General features: G+C 33.4%; 1 protein-coding gene and 1 long non-coding RNA gene across 5 annotated transcripts in view; one reads left to right on the forward strand and one right to left on the reverse strand.

Annotated features, from left to right (window-relative positions):
* sfl (N-deacetylase and N-sulfotransferase sfl) overlaps positions 1–26,509 on the forward strand; it is a 169,767-nt gene that overhangs the window by 127,590 nt on the left and 15,668 nt on the right. For all 4 annotated transcript variants that reach the window (XM_065359066.1, XM_065359065.1, XM_065359067.1 and 1 more), the window contains 2 exons: positions 4,035–4,810; positions 21,988–22,191. In XM_065359066.1, the coding sequence (XP_065215138.1) occupies positions 4,626–4,810; positions 21,988–22,191 (389 nt within the window). In that variant the 5' untranslated portion in view covers positions 4,035–4,625. The remainder of the gene's footprint in view (positions 1–4,034; positions 4,811–21,987; positions 22,192–26,509) is intronic.
* LOC135841862 (uncharacterized) lies at positions 1,514–1,946 on the reverse strand. The gene is made up of 3 exons (XR_010558003.1): positions 1,903–1,946; positions 1,708–1,809; positions 1,514–1,609 (listed from the first exon to the last, which is right to left on the reverse strand). It is a non-coding gene; the product is annotated as an uncharacterized LOC135841862 (long non-coding RNA).

Below are 26,509 nucleotides of genomic sequence, written 5' to 3' on the forward strand. Positions count from 1 at the left end.
CTTCGTCGTCGTCGTTGCCAGTGTTCTAGTTGTACTTGATGTATTTTCGAGCTGTTGTGGTCTAGGTTTTCCTTATATTGATTGATATTACCTGCGTTTTTTTCTTTAGGTTCATTATATTATGGAAGGAGAGGGGTAAATAGGCAGGTACTTAGTTATTATATTAGCTATGTAATTTGTAAATTACTAATTTGATATTGGGATAGTAGATTGCGTAATTTTCTCTATTATTGGTACCTATTAATCACGAACTATTTGTTTTGGAAACTTTGATAGGTAGTAGGTTCTAGGTTGCTATAGGGTGTAGAAGGTATGTAGTTTAAAAAAATTGAGAAAGTACAACATAAAAATAGTTGTGAGGTGATTAACGCCAATTCAACTACACATATTAACTAAGTACCGAGAAATGGGATAATTCCGGACAGTTTTTGTTACGTTTTGCTACATACAAAAACAGAAACGAAATATTTTAATTTATTTTTGAAAAATATTTAACAAAAAAATTACAAGTTCAAAAGAACTTGAAAATAAACAACGTAGATACGCTGAAACTTTTGATACGATCAACTCGAATAATAACTGAACAATGGCAGCAAATGAAAACAAATTTGACTTGAAAATACGCGAAAAAACAACCGAACAAAATAGCCTACTATTTTCACATTACGTTACAAAGCTCTTGTCATTATTTACGTGGCCTCATACGAGTATTTTTGAAAAATACGAACCTTAATTTTGATAAGAAAATAATTCATTTTCTCAACCGTTTTTGAGGGGTTTTGTGGATTACTTTAATAACAAAAAAGATAAAAAGTAGAAATTACTAATTTAAAACTTGAAAAAAGTTGATTAAAATACATTAGAAGTCGAAATTACAAGTTTACAACTTGAATAAAGTTTATTAAAATAAATCATCAAATACTTAACAATACAAGTTAACTACTTAGGTATCTAATTAAAACAAATTGTTATTATTTAATAATAAAAAGAAAAGTTGAAATTACAAGTTTACAACTTGAAAAAAGTTGATTAAAATAAACCTTAAAATAATATCTAATACAAATTAACCAACTTGAAAAAAATTTCAGTTTTTCAATTATTATACTTACATATCATCATTGAAGGGTTCTTGTTCTTATATATCCAACCTTCTAGCACCCTTGGCAATTTTCCATTGTTGTGAAGGATCGCCATACGCATAATACCTATTGGGGGTATCTATGTACGTATATCCTAAGGAGAAAAAAATTAATTAAAATTGAAATTTAGAAGAATTATAATAATAAAACTTGCAAAGGATCTGGGACCACTTCAGGAGTAGGATATCTGTGGTTTTTTTCAATTTTCTCATTTGGTAAATTATACTCATCAAATTCCATAGATTTATCGGAAACAGTTTCACTATACAAAAAAGTAAATTCAAATTTGAAAATTTATAAAAATTAAAAAATATCACTATATTTTAGTTTAGGCCTAATACCTAAAAATGATTTATACTCTTACTCACTCAGTGACAACGTTCACAGTTTCTTCTCCATCAGTGCAACTTTCAATTCCACAACCCTCAAAACATGAAATTCCTTCAATTAGTGCACTGCAACTTTCATTTCTGTAAAAAAAAACCACAAATTGAAAATTTATAAAAATTAAAAAATATCACTATATTTCAGTTTAGGCCTAACACTTAAAAATGATTTTTATTCTCACTCAGTGACAACGTTCACAGTTTCTTCTCCATCAGTGCAACTTTCAATTCCACAACCCTCAAAACATGAAATTCCTTCAATTAGTGCACTGCAACTTTCATTTCTGTAAAAAAAACCACAAATTGAAAATTTATAAAAATTAAAAAATATCACTATATTTCAGTTTAGGCCTAACACTTAAATGATTTATTCTCACTCAGTGACAACGTTCACAGTTTCTTCTCCATCAGTGCAACTTTCAATTCCTTCTCCTTCAATTAGTACACTACAACTTTCATTTCTATAAAAAAAAAAAAAAAAAAAAACAATAGTATTAGTATAATTTAAATCTATCTAGTTAGGCTATCAAAAATCATAAGTATTAACACACTGGGCGCGTGGAGTTTTAGCGGACGCTCAGGCAATTCCCCCAAGTGGCCCAAATACTACTGTTACCTATTCTCTTATCATTACCACCTCATTGCACTCATCTAATTCAACTGTAATTATTTAACAGTTTACTAGTCTCAATTTACTTATTTTCTTCAGACTTTAATTTAAAATTACTTATTGAAACAAATAGCTCGTTTCAAACATTGTAATAGCAAGTAAATCATGTAACTGATATGTGGATGAAGACTTCCTCACATCAGATACTTCTTTAGATGAGGAAGGCCTGATTTCACCTCCATGGATCAACTCCGGAACTAATAAATCATAAGTTTTCAGCCGTCACGTCATCTGCTTGTACAAAAAACTTCTTCGATAATTAATTCGTGCTCATTCTGTTCTTGAGGTGCTTCTAAAGCATCCAAATCTTAACTGATTACTTAACTTACCTAAATTATGCAAAACACAGAACGTGTGAATGAACTCCACTCACATGATGGGCTGATGTCATTTCTGGCAATTGAATAGACATGAATCCTTATTATGGTTGGCACCCGTTCATCTGAAGCGGCGGTGCTATTCGGCAATTCTCTTCCTATGATTGATGAGATCGAGGTAATGTTGGCAGAAAGCAACGGAATTTTCTAGTGTCCTTGCAGCCAATTTCCCAAAGGCTTCACACTCATTGTCTTCTTTCTTTTCTTGACAGACCGGATTTGAATTGGTCTGATTTAGAATCGACTGCCATGATGCTGGTGAAGATTTTTTGAGCCAATGACAGTATTTGATCCCTTCTAATCTACTCGTTTGTTTGCTTGTACGTTTTTGTGGTGAAGGACTTGTATGTACTTGCAGACTTCGCTCATATCAGGGTGTACCGTTACATGCTCAGTTTCATCATCTTCCTGTTAAGATTATGTATGTTTAATAATTTGCCAATAAGGCATAAATAGTTACGTTTTGAAATAACAAAACGTAGGCTAACGTATATTTACGCTTACAATTGCAACGAACGTATTTGTAATTTTTTAAGACTAAAAAAGTAAGCTAAAATGTAAGTGTAGAACCAGTTGACAGCGCGACCATCAGGGCTGCTACAACACAGGCATAAAACTACCCCTAACTAAGTAAAACGAATAAATCGCTACAACATACTCCCCCCGTTGAAGTTGAAGACTTCAAGAAAGGATTAAGACTAAGATACTAAAAACTATGATAGAATAAAATAGCAAAACGTTGCTAAGATACTAAGATTAGAATAAAACACAAAAAACTCAATAAGAATAATTATCGTATTCCATAGGTAGAATATAATTAAGTATGTCAATTTTTCGACACTAAAACGATTAGTTTACTACTCGAATATGATTGTCGGATCCATTTACTTACAGTTTTTCTTGTGCTGAAACCACATTATTTCAGTCATGAGTTACTTGAACAGAAACAATATCTCTGAGGAATTCTATAAATATGAGGACAAATACTAGCTGCTCTCGTATTTTTCTTTCGTCCCAGCATCGGATTTTCCCGCCTCCTTCTCAATAGGAGATAAACAATACCACCAAATCGTAACCCAATGATATAATTATCCAACCCAGCCGCATAGGATAGAAACAATTTCTCTGGAAAATGTGCCAAACTACACTGGGGGTCTGATTCACGATAGTAGCAATCTGTCCATAAAGTCCTTCTTCACAGGGAAAGGTAGTAGAATTTCAGTCTTACCCCCTCCCCCTCCCATGACACATCGCTTCGTCATCTCTGTTGAGGAGAATCTTGACTTTTCGCACTTTCGCAGTGTCACGAGCATGACCACCTACGACTTACGTAACACGAGTAATGCCATCACCGGATGTGGGAATACTTATGAGAAAGTTTCATGTCCTTCAAAAAAACCTAAAAAAATCATCATCCCATAAAAATTTTGTAATTTTTTTTTCGTTGATTTTTCTGTTATAGTTCCCAAAAGACAACCCTACTCGAAAGGCAGCATTGAAAACAACACCACCGCTGGTTTTATGTCATTGAATCTTCGGCAGCTATGTATAATACGAATAATTATGGCCGGATTTGCGACGATGACGAAGAAGAATTCATAAAAGTTTCGACTTGTTTTGCCGCTGGTTCAGTTACCATTCCAAACATCCAGTATGGTATTGGAAAAATCCGCCAATATTTGTGCCATTAGACGGACGAATTGCGTGTGGAAACATAGCAAGTGGCGTACAGATATGAAAATCGACAGATAGTCGAGATTATCGTCGTTGAAAAAAAAACTTGCAGAACTTTATCGCCGCATCACATTCCATTAGATTTCGTTATCGTTTCGTGCCATTATTTTTGTTCTTTTTTTTGTTTTTAATTTTAATTTTTTTTATCGCGTTGTGGTTTTTTGTCCCCTTTCTACGTATATATTATTCGTTGTTACTTCGATTTGTAAATATCAATCCCCCCTCGCCCTTTTCTACTCTGTGATACTAAATTTCGTAAGATTTATTATTATTATTATTATTATTTTTTTTTTGTTAAAAAGTAAATAATTTTATTATAATGAAAAAGTACTCGTCGTTTGGCCGTTTCTTTAATTTTCGGTCACATATTAGAATCGGTTCGAGTTTCGGATACGTTCACCTGCATAAAAATTTATCCGTCAGAAGATTCATCTTCGTTTTATTCTTCATGAGCGTCTTGTCAATTTTCTACTATACGCAGCACCTGAATTCATCCATTCCAAGGTAAGAAAATAATTCATAAAATGTATTAATTGATACGTATTTAGTATTTACATAATATTAGCAATTATCCTGAGAACATTTTCATCCTAATTTGAAAGGTGCGTATTTGTGAAAGATGTATAAATGGGAATGAAGGATCGAACAAAATCATAAGGGAAATTTCATATATGTAGTTATAAAAAGTTCTTAGAAAGTTTAAACCTCTTTATACGCTTACAAGACGTCTCTCGTTTCAATGGAGTATTTTTTGCTGGCCATGTATACGACCAACATGTCCAGAAAAGACGTCATCATTTGTCACAAACGGTTGACCCTTTTTTCCTGCCTCGAAAATGATATTTTCTCAGCCAGACCTCGAATGGCGATTATATTATTTCGTTCGAGAGAATACAAAGTACATTTTGTGGAAACAAACGACAGTACTATTTCCAAGTTGTCAAGTTTTTGTTTGCTGGTTACTATACTGTCTTCTCCCACGTACTAATATTGTATGAAGATTGCTACCCCTGCAGTTTGAATAGAATTTGAACGTAACGACTCGGCGTTGTCTTCGAATTAACCTGTACGTAGAAGTTGGCTTTTTTTAAAGGAGGGTAGTTGTGATGCATTTTTCGATTTTTTCCCCCTCGTTGAGGAGTGTTTACCTAAGAAGATTATATTGTATTCGAGAAAGAGTATGTAGGGGTCGAATTGTGTCCCACGCGATTTACTTACTGTCGTGAAAAACGATGGTGTCTTTTCGATTGTTAGTTTTGAAAATATCAGCGGAAAACGCGACTTTTTTCCTAGTGAAGAGTAAGTAGGTACGATTTGGAGCCAGAATTATAAAATAATCACTTTAAAACAAGACAATAGGAACAAAACGAAATTAATATACATACCACACACATACTTACATTGATAAACCCAAAAATTCTAGAATTATAAATAATCAAAAAAACAGATACATATTGATGAACACAAAGTAAAAAATTATAATTACAGGAAAATATAGGCTGTTTTTTCACGAAACTTGCAGTCGGTGATTAAGTATCCTGAAATGAACAAGAACATTACATGTTACGAATAAATTTACGCAAAATGCAGTCATCTGATAACACATGTGTTCGGTTATGTTCGGTTGGACTTGCAAAAATAAATGTAAAATCGTAAAGTAGAAAATGTACAGAAGATGCCCAGCTGTTTTTAATGCATACCGTAATTTGAAATATCTGCAGGATGTCTAGTAGGTATAAATTATGAAATACTGAAAAGTTGCAAAATTTAGAAAGAACATAATATACATTTAGTATTTTATAATCTGTATTTTTCAAAAACAGTAATCGATAACACGAAAAAAAAACGTTGATTACGTAGCAATTATTTATAGAAATTAACTTCCGATGGAACCAAATATCGACAACATCGGAGCTAAGGTTTTTCTTAAACCAATAAAAAAACGTCATAATGAATAATTTTTTGAAATATCACCTTACCAAAAAGAAGTAATGAAATTTTATTCAGATTTCTCCTCCAGTTTTTGTCCTCATGCCAAATGCAAAGTAAAGTATTTTCTGGTGTTCACATTACCTACAAAACGAATTATTCATGAAAGGGAAGTGAAAAAAACAGAAAAGAAAAAAGTAATGCACAGAATTACAAACAAACCTCTTTCCACGCATTCAAATAAGTTGGACAATCATCAGACATGAATGTGTTTGTAGTGATGACACCAGCATTTTCTTTAATAACTTCGAAAAATTTCTTGATAAACAAAGCATTCTTGTTATTTGAAATAGCATATGCAACTGGGACACCCATATCCAAGTCGTTTACAACCAAGAGTGTGTAGGTGTGTACACTGTGTAGTAAGCTGATAATCGTAATCAGTTGTTGAATGAGTTGAATCAATACAAATTTTCTCCGAGCCAAATTTCTTTAAATGCTAAACAAAAAATTGATTGAATATTTTGTAAAGTACATAGGTACAAAAGTATTTCGAAGTAAAATTAAATATATGTATTTCAAAATGAACTCACTTGAATTTGAATAGGATCCATGATCACGAACAGTATATCTTTCTTATCAAATACTCCTTCTCGATCTTCGACATTTTGTTTTTTATAGTATCTAAAAGGACTATCTTCCTTTGAATTTTTCGTAATATTCATCAAGCAGCATATCTACACTCACAACGTTTATAGTGGATAATCGTTCTTGAAACGAAATTTTGAATTCAGCTGCGATGTTATGCAGTTCATGTCTAGCGATGAGCATAATTCTAGTCACAGCAGAATCAGTCAAGGTTTTACGAACATCTTGAAGAATTCGATTCAAAGGGACGCCTTCTGTCAATCTACTGTTGAATGAAATGAATGATTACAATGTTTGAATGCCTTTTACTCACTTAAGTACTCAATAAAACACTCAGCACTTCGTATAGGTACATATCAATACAATGGAGCAAAACATCAGCAATTGAATAATATGCCTACCAGCAATAATTGCAACTTTATCGTTGGACGATAATGGTAAATGTTTAATTTCAATGGAATGGTTACAATGTTTCGGATTGTATTCCACCGAGATTTTTCCATGATTAAGCTCTTCGTACAGTATGTATGCTTTACATTAGTTATCTAACAAAACATATTCACCTGAGTGGTAAGAACAAACTATAAACTTAACAAATGATGGAAAAGTAAAAAAAAAATGAAATAACATACTAATTTTACAGGAACCCTTCCGTTTAAAATTTCGTCTTTTATGCGAACATACCCGGCCCTGTGACATCGATATCTGGCCTTTAGAGCATGTTTAGTCTTTCATTCGCGAGTGTCTCGCGAAAATTTACTCTGAGTTTTCTGTTCCTCGGAGTTCTTCCATCTGCTCAAATAATGGCTTACCTGCTTCTTTTATTTGTTATATTGTGATATGAATCGTCGATCGTGATATTGTATTAATATTAAGACTTTAAATTCAGTTTCTTACAAAAATTAATTCTGTTGGCTGCAAAGTGGGAGAAGCAGTCTCAACTCTCAAGTTATAAATTATAAAATGACTTCACAAACCGCGAAAGTGGTATGAAAATTGCTGCGGAGTGTTTGCACTTTCCATTTTCCCCTCCTACACAGGTACATGAAGAGCTTTGTATTTCAGTGTCTTCTTCTGTGTCTTGGGGTATTACTAGGCAGGTTTTGATCCGAAGAGGAGCAGCTTTTATATCACGTTGTTGGAGATAAAGTCCAACAACAGCTGTTATTGAATGATTTTATGTTCATCAAATGCTTCATCTTTTGTCTCTCCATATTTGATTATGTAGCCACTTCTAAGAAACGCATCTCCGGCCGAAACTGGCTTCAAGAGGGGTGACCCTCGATGAATTTATAAAATAATTGAAAGAAAAGAACATGCATTTTGTTCAATCAATATTCAAACATTTTACTTCTGATTGAAGTAAGAATTCAAAAGGTAACACACAGATAACAACATTTTTTCATCTTATTTACGATTTTAAAGAAACACTATTCAGAGCTGATTAAATTACAGTTTTCATACATCATTTTAAAGCTGATTTTATGAGTAAAACAAAAATTCAAATCAAAATCTCTCAAAATGGAGCACTTTTGGAGATTTAACTATGTACCTAGAAAACTTATTAAAACCATGCTTTGTCCATGAGAATATATAAATATGTACCTGCATTTCTCACAAGCCAGTGCCGGATAAACGGACATCTGAAAAAGCAAAGCAAAAAATTGTTTCTGCTAGAGGGTGACTCTTGCTTTGCACAGTCCGAATTTGCAGCGTAGTTAGTAATTTAATTGAAAATCAAACCAAAAACAAGTAACATATGTGACGCGGCATACGAAAAGGTTACCCCGACCAAAAAATGGATTTTTTTTCATTTGCTATTTTCATGTAAAATTGACAGTAGAACACTTAAAACGCATTTTTATCGAAAACTACCTTTTTGATTTTTTTGCTTGGGGTAACCTTTTCGTATGCCGCGTCACATATATACATCATATTTAAAATCGGAAGTATCTTGTCATCATGAAAGTAAATTGAAATTCAAATACATCATAGAAGAGCTCTTTTTTTCCTCTTTCCGAATATGTACTTGTTTTATTTTTTCGATCACTACGTACTTGGACCAGCAGCTGTGATAAAAGATATGTGGACGTTATTAGGTGCACTCTCTTGGAACTCACTTTACCAATTAGGCTATAATCAAAGCTCCTGATCGTAGAAGCGATCGATAAGATGAAATGAACATGGGTTTGAATGAAGAAGACAAGAGGTTTTCATTGATTTATTAGTTTATGAACTTACCTTCAAGATTACATAACATTTTCACTTAGAAAAACAAAAACAAAAACTCAGATTAGCTACTTCTGATTTTTTTTTTTTTGGGTTGAAAATTTCAAGTTGGCAACATTACTCAACCATACAACTTATGCAGTTATGATCTTCAAAACTGCATAGGACTTTGAGAACGGGCACCTTAATATGGTGGGTTATTTGGCTAGGGTGAAAGTATTATTTACATATTTTCTTATCAGTGTTGTTTTTGGCAAAATTATGATTTACGTGTAATTACCTATGAAAATGATCAAATTCGAGTTGTTTTGTCAATTAGAGATAAGCAGGGCTCGGATTTTTATGCTGGAGCATATTTTTTGTATGCATAGAGGATAGGGAATTTTTCAACTATCTCCACGATTCATGAAATTTCAAGTGAAATGAGCCTAATTTGTTAGAGCATATTTTGGCATTTTTTAGGGAATATTTTGCGTTTTCAGAGCATATTTTACGTTTTTAGCGGTTTTTTAAGGAATATTTTGCTTACTTTCAAATTTTTGTATCAAATTAGCATTTGGCTATTTTTTATTTTTTCCCTGAAAAATTTGTGAAACTGGCAATAGCTCTCTATGTACCTACTAATATTTTTTTTTTCATTTTAGGCCTATTTGTTTTTTATTCCTTTAATAATGGAATTAGAATTACCTTTTCGTAATTTTAAAACGCTCTGTTTTGCACTTTTGTTCCTGAATTCTTGGTATTACACAACAATATTGGTAAAATCGTATAGGAATTGATTTTTCCTGTAAAACAATGCCCATATCGTTAGGGAATATTTTTACTTTTTAGAGCATATTTTGGCATTTTTTAGGGAATATTTAAGCGCATATTTTGGATTTTTTAGGGAAAGAATATCCGAGCCCTGGAGATAAGTTTTCAGAAATTTATATTTTGGAAACTTCAAAAAACAAGATTCATTATTATTTAAAATTAACCTTTCAAAATGATCGCGCAAAAACCGAAGCATAATACATATAACTAAAATGAACATTTGTAAGATCAGAAATTAAGAGTTTACAATATTCAGGGTCATAAATTACTGGAATTTCTAACAAACTGTTACTCTTATGCACATCATAAAATGATCAATTCACCATAAAGTAAATTTGGAAGAACGGGTCCTAATTGAATTTGAGTGTAGTAACTGTGTTTGGGTTTCAACTCAAACGCTGTATCCTTTGCATTCCTTTGTGAATACTTTAACTTACGATATAACTCATCACCTTCGTACTTTTTACCATATTTTAGACACTTTACTCTCTAAATTTGAAACAGTCAATTTCACTGCTTAGCAGTCACGACATTTTGCCTTTTTAAAGCAGTAGTTTTTTTTTACTGCAAAACAGTGAAAAATTACTGAATTGGTCAGTAAAAAATCATTTTGACTGACCAATTCAGTAATTTTTCACTGTTTTGCAGTAAAAAAAAACTACTGCTTTAAAAAGGCAAAATGTCGTGACTGCTAAGCAGTGAAATTGACTGTTTCAAATTTAGAGAGTACCTCTAGTAAAGTACCATTACATATGAAACCGTTAGGACTATAGGCCAGCCGTGGAATATTAACATTGACAATTGATCCACAGTCTCCAATCTTATGGAAAATTAATGAATAGGAGGCGAAATTGAATTAGCTCAATCGACAATTCAGCATTTAGCATTGAATAGTGTTGCACTATACACATTTTTTGTACGATTTGAACTCACCTTATATTAATTACAATCAATACTTTAAATAAATTTTACTTAATTCCATACATGAAATTGACTTAGATGTATCGAAAGTAAACTAAAAACACATAAACTCTGTATAAAAGTGTATCTGTTATCTTATAAAAGAAATTAACAAAATGGCGGACGGGCATACCATACTATTATAGTACCCTATGCTTCATGAGTAGCAAACCAAAGAAAGATGGCTAAAGTTCTTTCCGGAGATGTCACCGTTGAAGGGTTGAATTTATGAAACCCAATTCTTCAAGCAACTCTAGGCAATCACGAAAGCCTCTGTCTACTTACAATAAAAATATCATTAGGTTGCAACCAACTAATTAAGTAGGTATAATTAACATTTGCCTTCAAGATTGAAGCCGTAATGTTGGCATCGTTATTTTTACCATCCGCATAAAAAGGGCCAATAACATCAATTATGTATCCAGTATATGTACTTGAAACTAACATCATTGGTTTAACCAGATGGCGACCGTTATGAGTGCAATAACATCCACGCTGAAACTTATAATTTGAACTTTTCTGAATGTACATATGAAGCAGGGAAATACAATGTCGGCTAAGTGCCAATCACGTTTTTTACGGGAGAGCGTAAACGAGTTCGCATAACAGGTACATCTTATAGAAAGCGCTATCTCTCGGTGTTCCATAGTACAACTTGGAGTCCAAGTTGTACTATGGAACACCAAGAGATAGCGCTTTCTATAAGATGTACCTGTTATGCGAACTCGTTTACGCTCTCCCGTAAAAAACGTGATTGGCACTTAGCCGACATTGTATTTCCCTGCTTCATATATATTCCATCAGCAATGAGAATGCAATTATCATCACTAGCATTGCAAAGTCGTTTGCTCAGATCTGTAGTATGCTTCTTTATAACTTTATCACGAGTGATATGATCAACCCCTAAGTTTTTGTGTACAAAGTTTCTCATCTACAAATTTCTGGCAGTTGCAATAGCTTTTGACACACAGTGTTTTTCCATGCAAAATAGAGTTGATAAAATGGATACAGATAAGCCAGTAGGCAAAATTTGGTGAGTAATAATCCAACGCATGTGTGTATGGAGCGATGTTTAGTATTCCTAACATTTTGAATATATTCAATGAGATCATAAAACTGTTCTTTATTGAGGCTAGTTAATCTTTTGTAATCATCGTCAGTCAGTCATGGTATTTGGATTATCAAAGTTCAAACCCTTTTGGACATTTGTGTTATTATGCATATCACGTAGCTGCAAGAGAAGAGTGTTCATTTTCTGGAGGCTTTAGACACTTCATGAACTCCATCCTTTTCTAAACTCTGTAGGAAGCCACTCAACTTGAACAACAAACTTCAGACTTGAATACAACTGGGTACGACTAGTGTGGCTTATCTTCAAAATTGAAAGGGTCCAAATACTTTTCAGAATCCAATTTTGACCATGAGGTCGGTAGTACGCTGAAAACTGAACGAAATGACCTATTATGACTATTTGCCTAACTTGCAAATTGAAAGGTCTATTATTTTTGATTTCGAAATATCGTAGTAAAAAAAATGATTGCAGAAATGAATACTTCGTCAAAAAATTAACAAATTTTGTTGTGATAATTTTTTTTCTTGCCCTAAAATTTTAAAAGTTTTTAAAGCTCAAAAATTTTTGATTTGCTAAAAATGTTATCAAATTAGCAATTTTTGATTTCAAAAAACTTTTTAAATTTTAGAGTAAGAAAAAAAATTATCATAACAAAATTTGTTTATTTTTTGACGTAGTATTCATTTTTTCATTGCGATTTTTTGAAACTGAAAATCATTTGTAGCCCCTTCAATTTGCAAGTTGGGCAAAAAGTCATAGTAGGTGATTTTGTTCATTTTTCAAAGTACTACCCACCCCTATGGTCCAAATTGGATTTTGGCTCTTAGATTTGGAAAACGTATTTTGCTTCTTCAATTTTCAAGATAGGCTTCACATAACCTTTTTTCTTAGTCGTAGGTAGTATAGGTGCCCGGTTGTATCCAAATCTGAAGTTTGTATATACCTACTATTACTACTACCCGGACACCCTGTATAGTGCCATAGTGGTTATAAATTTAATTTTTATCAACTTTACAATCAAAATGAATAATGATCAAATAAACTAAGTTTTTCAGATGATTTTGCAAACTTATATGATTTTCTTAAAACTTATAACGTAAGAATTCGGTAACTTGTAAAACTCTATGTGCAGAGAAATTGATTTGATAATTTTTCGACTTCGTATATCTTGCAGATAACCGCAGTAAGTTGTGCACACAATTAGAATTTCATTTTCTGAAAGTTCGGACAATTGAGAAAGTGACAATACTAACAAAATGTTACTTTGACAAATACTGCATAAATCAGTTTTCGGCTTTTGAATGACAACATTTTTGCAGTACGTATTCCAAAGCACATACCCAGTAGTCGAACTGACGGGAACATCTTTCATTGCCAAATGTGGGGCACTTCGTTCATCCCCATAGTCACAGTCAGCAACCGGTTTTTTTCATTCTTTAATTTTTTCTCGCCACAACCGAATGCAAATTGAAATGTTTTTCGGCATACAACTGCACCTCGGAATTGATACTCGGTATATGAAGCTTTCCTGTCCTTGGGAGCGCGATATTTCATCAAATTGATATCAATTTTTAAAAAAAGAACAAACATAATATTTGAAAAATTGAAATAAAAATTTAAAAAAAAATTTTAAATAACGAAACAATTACTCATCAGAATTACGATCACGTTTGCCTTTCTTTTTCAAAAAAGCGTCTGGACTGAATGCGAAACACGGAGTTTCATAGCTGACTGTATATTAAACTCCTGTTGACATATACATACTTTTAGATTTGAAAAAATTGAAAAATACTTACATATTGCTTCAATTTAGACGGGGACCGGTATATGCATATTATACATTACAAATACATCATAAACAATAAGTATACCAACAAACAATTAATTACACAAACAACAAATTTATACTCTTTTTTTTCTACAATAACTAACTAATAATTTTGTTTATTTACAATTTTTTAGTTTTTACTCGTACTAGTGTTTCTGCTTTTAATAAACCTGTGCCTTTTGCACTATGGTGAAAATAAGTCACTATATCTTCAGTCTTTTGAATGGCAGAGATAATCTCATCATCGCGGCATGCAAGTGATACAATTTTTTACAATGGTGTTCATGGAGTGAGCTAAACAGCCAAGGCGCCGCCGCACTTTTTAATTCATCTACAGCTGCTTTTAGGTTAGAAGCGTGCGTGGTCATGTAGGTAACAATTGTAGAATGTTTGGATTCAATAATCTAAGATTCCAAGACATGAATGTTTCTTGGAGTAAAGTTGCTAAACTGTCCGCAGTTTCGTCTCTTTTGGAATAGCTACAACTTCTAAAGCTCTTGATTGAAGCACTGGAAGATCGCGTTCTGAATCTTTCTCCCAAAAATGAACAGTGATACCAAAACAGGTTTGATTTGAACACGATGTTTAATTGTTTATAGATCAGTCTTTACAGCAATAGAGTCTGCTTTTTTCAACATATCCATTTATAGTATTACCGCATATTTTCAGTAATTTTCCACGATGTCGAATCATAATCATCAAAAAATTCTTTTGCAATTGATGACTTTGTCGACTTCGATCGTGAACCACTTTGGTTTTGAAAGGTTTTTGGCGATATCATAACAATCAGTAATGCCAGTTTTTTCGTACGAAAAATCAGCTCGGAAAAGTTTCAAAACGTAGTTTTCATTACCGTTTCGACTTTCAAAAATTCTGAAAAAAAATATATTATGGACAACTTTTTACGCTGAACAACATATTAAAAAATTGGGATGGCATTATTTCGTAAAGTCGATTTTGAAAAATTGAAAGTTTGCGAAAAAATGCGATTTTTTTATTTAAAACGAATAAAGGTTTTGATTGGTGAAGTTGACCCATTTGACCCATATTTTTACGTATCCCGGTATCTGTTGAAAAATGAAATAAACTCATCACAAAAAGTTCGAAAAAAATAACAATTTTCATTTTCAAACATCAAAAAAGGTTTAAATTTATTCAGTTGTCTTATTCTGAGTCTTGCCGTTGAAATTATACCTACTATGATAGGTAGGTACTTTGTAAACTCGCCTTCACTGTCATTCGCGTAACTGTCCCTCCAACGCCATCACACAAGCCTTTCCCATGTGATGTAGAGAAAAAACAATGCCATTCTGCTTTAATCCCATAATTATAGTCAGCTTCGTGTGACCATAAGTTCAAAAAGTTACTTTTATTTTTGTACTGTGAAGCTGATCCAACAGGTAAAAATTTTTTTGTCAACGATAGTCTTTTCTTGTGGAATTCGATCAAAAGTTTTTGGTGTAGAGTTACAGCTGTAGTATTATGGGTTACCTACATTTTCGGAAATGACAATAACGTAGCTCAAGCTTTTTACTTCGTTTTCTTCATTTTTGTAGTAAGCTACAAAATTTTCACAACATTATAACATGTTCGATGTGGTTCGAGACAAGACTGATCGACGAACCATAAAAAGTGTTCCCAAATGACAGATTTGGAAATCAATTTTCTCATGAAATACCTCAGAAAGAGGTCAAAATGAGACAAATGAATAAATTCAAACTTTTTCTGATGTTTGGAACTGAAAATTGAATTTTTTCGAATTTTGGTTTTTTGTTATGAATTCATTTCATCGAGTGAAAGGGGAGTTTTAAACTTTTTCAACGGATACGTAAAAATAGGGGTCTAATGGGTCAACTTCACCAATCAAAACTTTTTTTCATGTTTTAAATAAAAAAATCGCATTTTTTTGCAAACTTCCAATTTTTTAAAATCGACTTTACGAAATAACGCCACCCCAATTTTTTAATATGTTGTGCAGCATGAAAAGTTGTTCATTATATATTTTTTTCAGAATTTAATAAATCAATTCCTATGAGCCAACAGCTTAAAAAATAAGTACCAAAAAATGAAACAAAATTGTTTTTGTAACCATAGAAGTAACATGGGTAGAATGAGAAAGGATCATAATACTAGATGAACAAAACAATTTTAAGTTCGCGTTATGCCTTTTTCGATTTCGTTTTTTTCGTTTTGCCTAAAATAAAACCGTTTTCCTCGCTTTTGCTCTCAATTTTTTCGTTTTCATTTCGTTATGCTTTTAAATAACGTTATGCCTTACAATAACGTTTTGCCACTATAACGTTTCCCCTTCAGTGCTGTAGAACGTTAAGAACGTAGCTCAAGGAAATGAAAATGACATAATTTAATTTCAGAATGGCAATTAAGCAACAAATAACAATACGTAGCAATAAAGTTGAAATCGAAAAAACAAAGGTTATCATTCATCATTATTAAAATTTAAAAATTAAAAGTTCTCGTTGCATCTCAACAGCAAAATTGCGTTTAAGATATCGTACAGCAACCGATTACGTTTCTCTGGAAGAATATCCTTGAGCGCTGAAAATAGACGCTCGACATCAGCTTCGGTTGTCGGAACCGCATTTAGGATGTCATGTAATTTCGCAATCATAGGAAAAGCCACTGCTTTTGCAGACCAATATTCGTCCAAATCCAGGTCAGTTCTCGCATAGGGCTCTTGATTATGAAAAGTTTTCAACATTACCTATACATAGGCTCACAGAATTATCGTTTGTTGTGGTTCCAAGGGTAGGTTGAGCAGTTTTGCATTTTTGCAGAAGGTATTGATCTAGTTTGGAAATCGATTCATCATCGCGCGAAGGTGCTGCTGTTGCTACAGTTTCCTCGGTAGTAGCATTTTTCGGTTCTAAAAATCAGTCAAGTAAGTAAAGTAGCACATTAATCTAAGTGAATTGGAATTTCAAAATCAACACCATTAAGAAATGCATGCACAAAAAAGCATAAAACTATACATACTCATATTCATCAAATAGAAGAAAGTATTATCAATACCCCAAATTTCCTAAGAAGCAAAACATTGCAGAACTAAACTACTGAAGCAGCAGTATTTATTGTATTCAGAAAACGGAACAGGAAAGCTTTGAATTTTGACACGGAAATAATAGTGAATATTTGGTATTACCTTCTGTTAGAGATGAGGCTCTAGAATACAATTTTACCAAAAATTTAATCAAATTGTCACTAACCATCATTTTAAAACGCGAATCAATGAATAAACAAGCAGCAAATAAGGGATTACCGAGTAATTTCGCCTGTGTATTTTCCATGTTTGAGACAATTTCTTTTGAAATGTCTGTACCTAAATACATAATAATGCAAAGAGAGTGATATGCGTACAGGTACAGGATAGGTATCTAGAATTACTTTAAGAAATCATATTTTCAGTATGTACGTACGTATGTAGCCAATATCTCACTGATGAAAATACATGCTCATATGAACTTTCGATCATGCGAAATGAAAATATAATCACGTACTTAAGATGCAGGTATGCTAATGCTCAAGAGTTGAAAATTGAATTGGAAATAGTACCTACTTTGTATGTGAGCAGATGAAATATCAATATAATCATTCATAACAAAGTAACTTTTTCATCGTATTATAAGTAGTTGTTACTATAACCACTAAAAAAATACGTGCTTTACTAGTATCATAAGACAAGTAGTCCATTGTTTAATGAAATCTCCAATAGTCAACCAGGGTGGCCACAAGACTGGAAAACCTGGAAAAGTCGGGGAATTTGGTCGGTCTGGAAAAGTCAGGGAATTTCGTAATTTTCACGCAAAATCCCTGGAATTTTGAAAAGATGATCAATTGTAAATTTTGGATAAGGACCTGTGATGCAAGAAAAACGTCATTTTTTACTTCTCGAAAGACACATTTTCAAAAGCTTTTGCCCTCGCTTCGCTCGGGCTTGTTTTCTTTTCTTTTTCAAGAGCAAGATGACCATTTCTGGATAATAAAAATCAAGTTCTGAAACCAAAAAATGAACTCACAAAAAAAAACATCGTTTTTACAAATATGCATCTCGAAATACAAATTTACAGGAGCTTTCGCCCTCGCTTGGGCTTGTTCTGTTTTCTTTGTCAAAATCAACTTCCTTCGGAAAAAAAAAAATTTCAAATAATTCTAAAATTTTAAAAGTCAAAAAAAACCAATGTACTTGTCTTCACATGAAAAAACCTCGTTTTTATGCCTCTCGAAATGCAAATTTTCAGAAGCTTTCGCTCGAGCCTGTTCTCGTTTCTTTTTTCAAAGTAACTTCTTTCAAAAAAACATCATTCCAATATTAAAATTTAAGAAATCAAAAAATGAACTCTTGCATTAAAAAACCTCGTTTTTAGGCATCTCGAAGTGAAAATTTTCAAGAGTTCTAGTCCTCGCTTCGCTCGGGCCAATTTGTTTCTCATTTTCAAATGAACAAATTTCATATTTTCTGGCCTCCAAAAATACAAAAAACAAAAGAAAAATTTGTATAAGTCATATGAATATTGTTATAAATTGGCCAAAATTGATGCATGTTTTATTTATTTATTTTTAATATTTTAAAAAGTTAATAATCGAAGTCTGGCTGTTTCTATAGCCGAAAAAGTATCTAGTTCGAAGAGGCGCTTATGAAATAAAAATTACAACCCCCCCCCCCAATTCCTCTTCAATGTAAGTATGGAGTAAGCATAGAAAATAAAAAAAATGTCTGGAAAAATGGAAAAATTGTTCTGGAAAACCTGGAAAAGTCAGGGAAAATCATTTCCAGAAATGAGTGGACACCCTGTCAACGATTGTTTTTGGAATACAAGGATCGCTGTTTTGCTTGGTTTCAAACTTTTTTCAATATCTTCGATATCTTTCCATTCATTCTCAGGTATTTTGAATTCCGGCATAATTTTCCCTATGGAATCAATGTACGATCTGTTAGCTAAAAACCTTTCAACCATATCATAAGAAGACAGCCAACTACAAAACAAAAACACAGTAAAAGTTAATCTACGAGAAAGGGGAGGGGAAGAATTAAAAAATTGAGCTCAATGATTCGTCATTCTGTGTTATTATAAAAAATTAACTTGTGATCATTAACTTTATATGTAGTTAATAAGGTACGTAAATATGAAAATAATTAGGAACATAGACAACATAGTAAAGGTACCTATACACATAAAAGTGAAATTGAAAATAGTAACCGAGTCTTTCCATTTAGAATGCATTTTTAGTGTGCGTAGCACACTATTGGTTTCGCTTTGAGAAATGAAATTTTATTGGAACTGAATGTTCTCTTAAGCTATCCAACCGTTTTTTGTACCTATTGGACACCATTTGAGAATCATTAAGACGGAGGGAATAGATTAATTTTCATTCAATTCGGATGGGTAGTTGCTGAGTAATTGCAATTTTAGTTCATTATTTTAATGCATTAAATCCTAAAAAAGGGAAAAGGGGACTTGTAGAACACCTGCCGCTCATTGTACCCTGCTATACCCCCAGTCTATTCCATCACCAGCTGTGTTTCATTGTACCCTGTTACACCCCCAGTCTGTTAGCTGTAAATTCCAAGTGGGAGTGGTTTGGTGGGGCGTTTACCAAACAAATATATTATTTTAATGCCGTAACCCTCGTAGCGAAGTGGTGGCTGAGTGGTTAGGGCATGTAGGTAGGAATAGGAAATTTAGGGACCCAGGTTCGAATCCCCGTGAGGTAAGTAGGTAGGTGACAGATTTTTCGTAGGAAAATTGGATAGGTAAATGCTTCGGAGTTACCTATGTAGTAGGTACATGATAATGGGGTAAAAATAATGCTGAAATTGAGTTATGAATTATGATATATTTGCTAACTAAAAATTCATTTCATTAATTTTTTGTCTACCTATAGCCATAAGTATAGTAAGAATTACCTTGACATGAATAATTTTCAACTTTTTACTTATAATTTAAAAATTACTTCAAAATGAGTAATTAAACTAATTTTTGTACAATTGAAACATGTAATTTTTATTATCATGATTTAGTAAAAATTATTAAAACAAAACGATTTTTACTATTGGTACCTATAGCAAAATTTATTACTTAAAATGATAAGTTTTACTATACGATTACAGTAAAAATTATTGAATGGGATCTGGTACTTAATTATGAGTATTTAGTTAAATTTTTTTGTAAAAATTACCCATATTTTTTTCGTGTAATAGGCAATGCAAATTCTTAACATAGGTATTTTATAAGATTTAATTCTTAATTTAGAATGAAAAGCAAGTTCTGAAAATGTGAAAATTGGTTTGAAAATTTATAAATTTGAAGACAATGGAAATTCTAAAAAAAATAATATGAAAATTTGTATTTAGAGAAGCTAAGAATTCCAAAAATTGATTAACAGTTCTGTAAGTTGCAGATAATGTGAACTTGAAAATTATATGAAATAAGTATTGTAATATTTATGAAGAAGATGAGAATTCTGAAAAATTGGAGGCAATGTGAATTCCAAAAATTGAGTAAACGTTTTACAATTTGTGGAAAATATGAACTTGAAAATTGAATTTGAAATTTTTTAATTTAAAGACAATAAGAATTCTGAAAAATTATTCAAAATTTGACTATTTAGAGGCAATGTGAATTCTAAAAATTGATTGCAAATTTCCTAACTCAGCAGCAATGCAAAATTCTGAAAATTTATTGAAAACTTTATGAAATTGTAGCGATGGGGAATTCGGGAAATCGATTTGAAATTTTGTAAATTTTAAAACAATGCAAACTATGAAAAACAACTAGAAATTTCTTAATTTAGAAGCAATACAAGCTTATAAATTATTCTGAAATACCTATTGTAATTTGGAAAATATGAAAACACTGAAAAACAATTATTATTTTGAAGCAGTGAGAGTTTCAAAAATTCTCATCACTGTGACATGGTTGATTCACTTATGCACTACCTAGATGCAATAACGGTTATAGCTGTAGAAAAGGCAGCTAGCTACGCACACTTTGCAGCTAAGCTTTGCTTAGCTGTCTAGTTTTTTTTACATTTTAAAGTCGTCAATATGTCTTTAAATTTTTTAGTTCGGAGCTTTTTGACTTTTTTCCGGATCTTTAAAAATTTCGAAGTTTTTTTCACTCTTCCTTATTAATACTCAATTTTCCAACAATTTTTCATTTCTTAGGTGCTCTCGCATCGATGATTCCATATTTCATAAAAACAAATTCTTTCATGTAATTATCTACTTCGTCTACTCAATCAGCAGTCTATTATCGCGTATACAGTAGAAATAAATAACCCTTCGAGGGAAATTACTCTCCCTTGTTTCGATACCATTAACACATCTCATGTTTACTGTGAACGAGCGTTGAAGAAGAAGAAGAAAAAAAACAATATGCAGTTAATCCCTGTAAAATTAACCGTTTGGGAATAAAGAAACACTTGCTACAACAGTATTGTTTTACTATAGCAGGCGTATTATACGTACACTTGTGCGTTTACATAGTCAAGTATACAAGTGTCTATGTCTACATATGGCCATGTTGAACGTGTATCTGCACAGCAGATTGTATGTAATAGTAGGACTGTTTGTAATTTAGTACCTTTGTTACACGGGTTATTACACGCGGAATAACACTTTTCACTTATGGACACGTTTAAAATACGTATACCAGTCACGAAAGGTTTTATCGATTGAAATAAAAAAAATAAAAAATGGTAAAAAAAAAGTATATCTGCACCTACATTACATATACGAGTACGTATATGCGAAAGGGGTGCATTGAAACGATGAAGTACTTAGGGCATATAAGTTATGGTACCGAGTACGTAGTAAATAGCTAGCTAGGTACATGGCGTAAGGTTCTAATCCTTGTTGGGATTTTCTATATTCGAGATGTGAATGTGAAAAGAAGACGAAGTGCGATAAGAAGATTGAAAATGCGCTGAGTACCGTAAGGATGAAGTTACAGCTGTGTTCGAGAGTTTTTCTTTCTTTTTCAATCGTGCAGCAGGATGAGGAGGAGGAGAGTGTGTGAAGAATCGAGAATTGTACTTACGCGAATATAGATGTGTCGTTAAACTTTGACGTATCTAACAACTTCGCAGTCGCTGTAATTGAGCGTTGAATTGGAAAACAGCAACCATATCACTGTCGTATACGGCGATTTAACTCTGTTATTTCTTTTTTTGATCTGGTTGCAGTTTTTTGATGCGAAAAAGAACTTACCTGAAGCCATCGATACAATGTTCGTATCTGAATCGAAGACCGAAGATGCATATGGTCGAGCATACTCATCGATCATCGGCGCGATTACGAATCGATCCGAAAGTTCTGGTGTTGGTTGAAACCACCTATTCCAGGTTGGGCAAAGAAATCGCCGAGTTGCTGGTCCACAATCGAATCAAGTAAGTTGAAAAAATACTGACGAAAGCTTCGTGGAAAGCTGCAATAATTGATCAAATTTCTATGCTTTCACATTTCATTTCATTCAAGTTTTCCTTGATTTCCAATTGCTTACTTTACTCATCTCAATTTTCAAAATTTGAATTAATCTTATCATTATGACGATTCTTTCTTACTTACTAATGTAGGTATAGGTATACAAAGCAAAACTGCGTAATAAAAGTATTTTAATCCATGTAAAATTTCAGTGGGTGCTTATGGATATTTTCGCTAAATCAATTTAATCAACATTAAATACAAATTACCTACTTGAGCATATTTTTGCACACTTTTCATAAGTATGCATAGCAGTAGAAAACTATAGAGAATTTGAATTTTTTTGAGATAGCAAAGAAAATTTTTATAATAACATTTAAAATGAATGTAGAAACATCAATACAGTATATTATATTTATAAATATTGTCAATCCGGTCGCGAATAAACCACTACTCAATTTTTTAGATCCATAAATTAATTTTCGCATCTTCTAGAGAGATTCAAAATTTCTAGAGAAATCGAAAATCGCGCTAGAGAATTTAAAATGATCTGAAACCAAATACGGTCCAATTTTCATCATTTATTTCCGAAAATAGTCAATTTTGGATTTTTAAAAATTCACTAAAAATCGAATAATTAATTTGTGCGGCTAAATTTTTGTTATGGGGGGTTCAGACTATCCTCTTACAGAAAATTGCGATCCCGCGCAAGTTTCTCCCAACTATATGGATCCTACATATATTTTATGGAGTTCCTCAGTTGAAGTCTGTAAATATTTTTTGAAAATTTTTCATTTCTCCCCAAAACCTTTCAAAATACCTAATCTATTTTTCAAGAAAAAATTGGCCTCGGTTCCTCGAGCAATGAGCCTGCTGAGTGGAAGAAATAAACTAAGAGCACAAGACACGTTTTTTCTTGAAAAAGGAGTTTCATTTAGAAGAATTCTGACCAAAAACGAAAAATTTTCATAAAATTTTCACAGGCTTTAATTTTAATTTTTTTTAATTTGGGGGGCTTCATACCATGGTATTAATTTTGTGAAGGGAGGGGAAGGGTTTCCTTTACAGAAAGCTTGTTCAGAAAGATTCTGATCAAACGTGAGATTTTCCGGTAAAAAAAATATGCCTACCAGTGTTACTTTTGCACCCTGTGAGAAAAAATCTGCCGGCGCCCATGCTAACTTGTAAATTGAACAGGGTGTCCACAGGTCTGGAAAACCTGGAAAAGTCAGGGAATTTGGTCGGTCTGGAAAAGTCAGGGAATTTCGTAATTTTCACGCAAAATCTCTGGAATTTTGAAAAAACGATCAATTGAAAATTCTGAATAAGGACCTGTGATGAAAGAAAAACACTGTTTTTCACTTCTCGAAACGCAAATTTTCAAAATCTTTTGCCCTCGCTTCGCTCGGGCTTATTTTCTTTTTCAAAGGCAACATGAAAATTTCTAGATTATATAAGTAAATCAAGTTTTTATGCCAAAAAATGAACTCCTCACGAAAAAAACATCGTTCTTAAGCATCTCGAAATACATACAAATTCACAAGAGCTTTCGCCCGCGCTTGGGCCTGTTCTGTTTCATTTTTCAAAATCAACTTCCTTCAAAAAAAAAAACATAATTCAAATATTCTAAATTTTAAAAGCCAAAAAAAGCTACTCGTCCTCACTAAAAAAACCCAACATAATTCAAATATTCTAAAATTTTAAAAGCCAAAAAAAAGCTACTCGTCCTCACATAAAGAAACCTCGTTTTTATGACTCTCGAAACTCAAATTCTCAGAAGCTTCCGCCCTCGCTTCGCTCGAGCCTGTTCTCTTTTCTTTTTCAAGAGTAAACTTCCTTCAAAAAAACATCCATTCCAATATTAAAATTTAAAAAACCAAAAAATAAACCCTCTTCGCATTCAAAAAAAAACTCGTTTTCAGGCATCTTGAAATGAAAATTTTCGAAAGTTCTCGCCCTCGCTTCGCTCGGGCCAATTTGTCTCTCATTTTGAAATGAACAAATTTCACATTTTGAGGCCTTCAAAAATCAAAAAAAGAAAAGAAAAATTTTCAGAAGTTATATGAATACATAGGTATTTTATCAATTGGCCAAACTTGATCCATGTTTTATTTATTTTTAATTAGAAAAGTTAATAATCAAAGTTAAGCTGTTTTTTATATCCGAAGAAGTATCCAGTTCGAAGAGAAGCTTATGACAAAAATTACCCCCCCCCCCCCCAAATTGAAAATTGAAGTACGGGTGAGCATAGAAAACTGAGAAAAATGGTCTGGAAAAATGGAAAAATTGGTCTGGAAAACCTGGAACAGTCAGGGAAAATCATTTCCAGAAATGAGTGGACACCCTGTTGAAGATATGCTGCAAATCGCAATGGGTCATTCCATGCCAAATTCTGCGGATTTTTTTACGAGGGGTCTTCGATTTTTTTAAAAATCAGATCATTTGTAGAGGTCATGTGGCGTAGCCAGGGGGGCGAAGGGGGCCATGCCCCCCCATGCGAGCAAAAATTTGAAAGAAAACACGCAAAAATGGACGTTTTTTGTTGTTTGGACCCATTTTTTTCTAAAAATTTTCGCTCTTGCTTCGCTCGAGCAGTAATTTTGCCTTCATTTTCATGAAATCACCACACGTCACAATAGATGTTCAGAAAATTACCCCTCATTTCGATTTTTCATGCCTAAAAATCTGGTTTTGCCCCCTCCTTGAGAAAATCCTGGCTACGCCACTGAGGTCATCAAACGATGAATGACGCAAACCGGACATTTTTTCGATTTTTTTTGACGGAGCTGTGGCGCTTCAAAGTTCTCCAAAATGGCTGAAAATGGAAAATTTCAGTTACAAATTGCTCCGGTTGTACGTGGTATAGAACTGTCAATTTTTTTTTCAAATTGTAGTACTTTGAGAGGGTAATCGACGAATGATGTCAAAATCAGTGTTGCCACTTTCAAAAACCTAAAAAAATCGATTTAAAAACTTATAATTTAAATATAACCGTGATGTCCCCCAGTAAAAATTCTGAAAAAATTCTCAGTTTTAAACCTTTTCATGTAGAATAACATATCAGAAAATTGGACGGGCATTTTTTTTCATTTTCGATAAAAAAAATTACAAGTTTTACAGTTGTTGCAAAAGTACTATCAGAAACCTAAAAAAAGTCGTAGCAGTCTGCCGCTACGTAAGAGCCAAATTTTTGTGCTAGAAATATTGAGGGCTCTTGAACTACTCGCACCCTCGCCTCGCTCCTGTGCTTCGCCTGTATTTGGGGGGACAAGTCCCCCATGCACCCCCTTGAGCTTCGCCCAACTACCTCCTACGCACGTTTTTTTTCATGCTCTGCGCTTTGCTTAAACTACTCGCACCCTCGCTTCGCTCCTGTGCTTCGCCAGTGTTTGGGGGGGGGGGACTTCGTCCCCCCTGAACCCCCCTTGGGCTTTGCCCAACTCTCTCCTTCCAATGTTTCCTTCTTATATTCGCGGGGGGGCCTCCGTCCCCCCTGCGCCCCCCTTGGACTTCGCCCAACTCTCTTCTTCCTCCTTCAAAAAATGTGGTAACAAACCTGTCTTGACCCTGAAACAGGTGAAATGGGGTTGGAAGGTTTGAACCGGCAAAAGGCACTTCCGGTACATTCTCCCAATGCACTGTGAAAATTTGGACCCTCTAGGTCAATTTGGAGGGGCTGTAGGCTTGGCTAAACGTCAAAATTGTCAAAAAAAAACCGTATAATTGATGAAAAACTCCACTTTTTTGACCCTGGAGAGCGGTCTAATGAGCTTGGAAGGTTGAAACCTGCAAAAGGCACTTCGGGTACATCCTCCCAATGTACTGTAAAAATTTGGACCCTCTAGGTCAATTTGGAGGGGCTGTAGGCTTGGCTAAACGTCAAAAAACACGCAAAAATCCACTTTTTTGACCCTGGAGAGGGGTCAAATGGGGTTGGAAGGTTGAAACCTGCAAAAAGCACTCAAGGGGCACCCTCTCATTGTATGCTGAAAATTTGGACTCCTACGGTCAATTTTAGGGGCGAGGGGGTCAAAAATAGGGGTCAAATGTGGTTTTTCCCACCTTAATCAGAGTGGGGATGACCTAGGAAACTGAAATTTGGAAATGTTGATCACAATGAGAGTACTGACCAATGGTATAATGTTGGACTCTTTTCATCTTTTTGGGGTCATATTATGCCCCCCCAAAATGATGACCTTTCTGTAAAAATGGGGTTGGAAGGTTTAAACATGCAAAAGGCACTTCGGGTACATCCTCCCATTGTACTGTGAAAATTTGGACCCT

This window comes from Planococcus citri, chromosome 3 (assembly GCF_950023065.1).
Source record: "Planococcus citri chromosome 3, ihPlaCitr1.1, whole genome shotgun sequence".
Lineage (NCBI taxonomy): Eukaryota > Metazoa > Arthropoda > Insecta > Hemiptera > Pseudococcidae > Planococcus > Planococcus citri.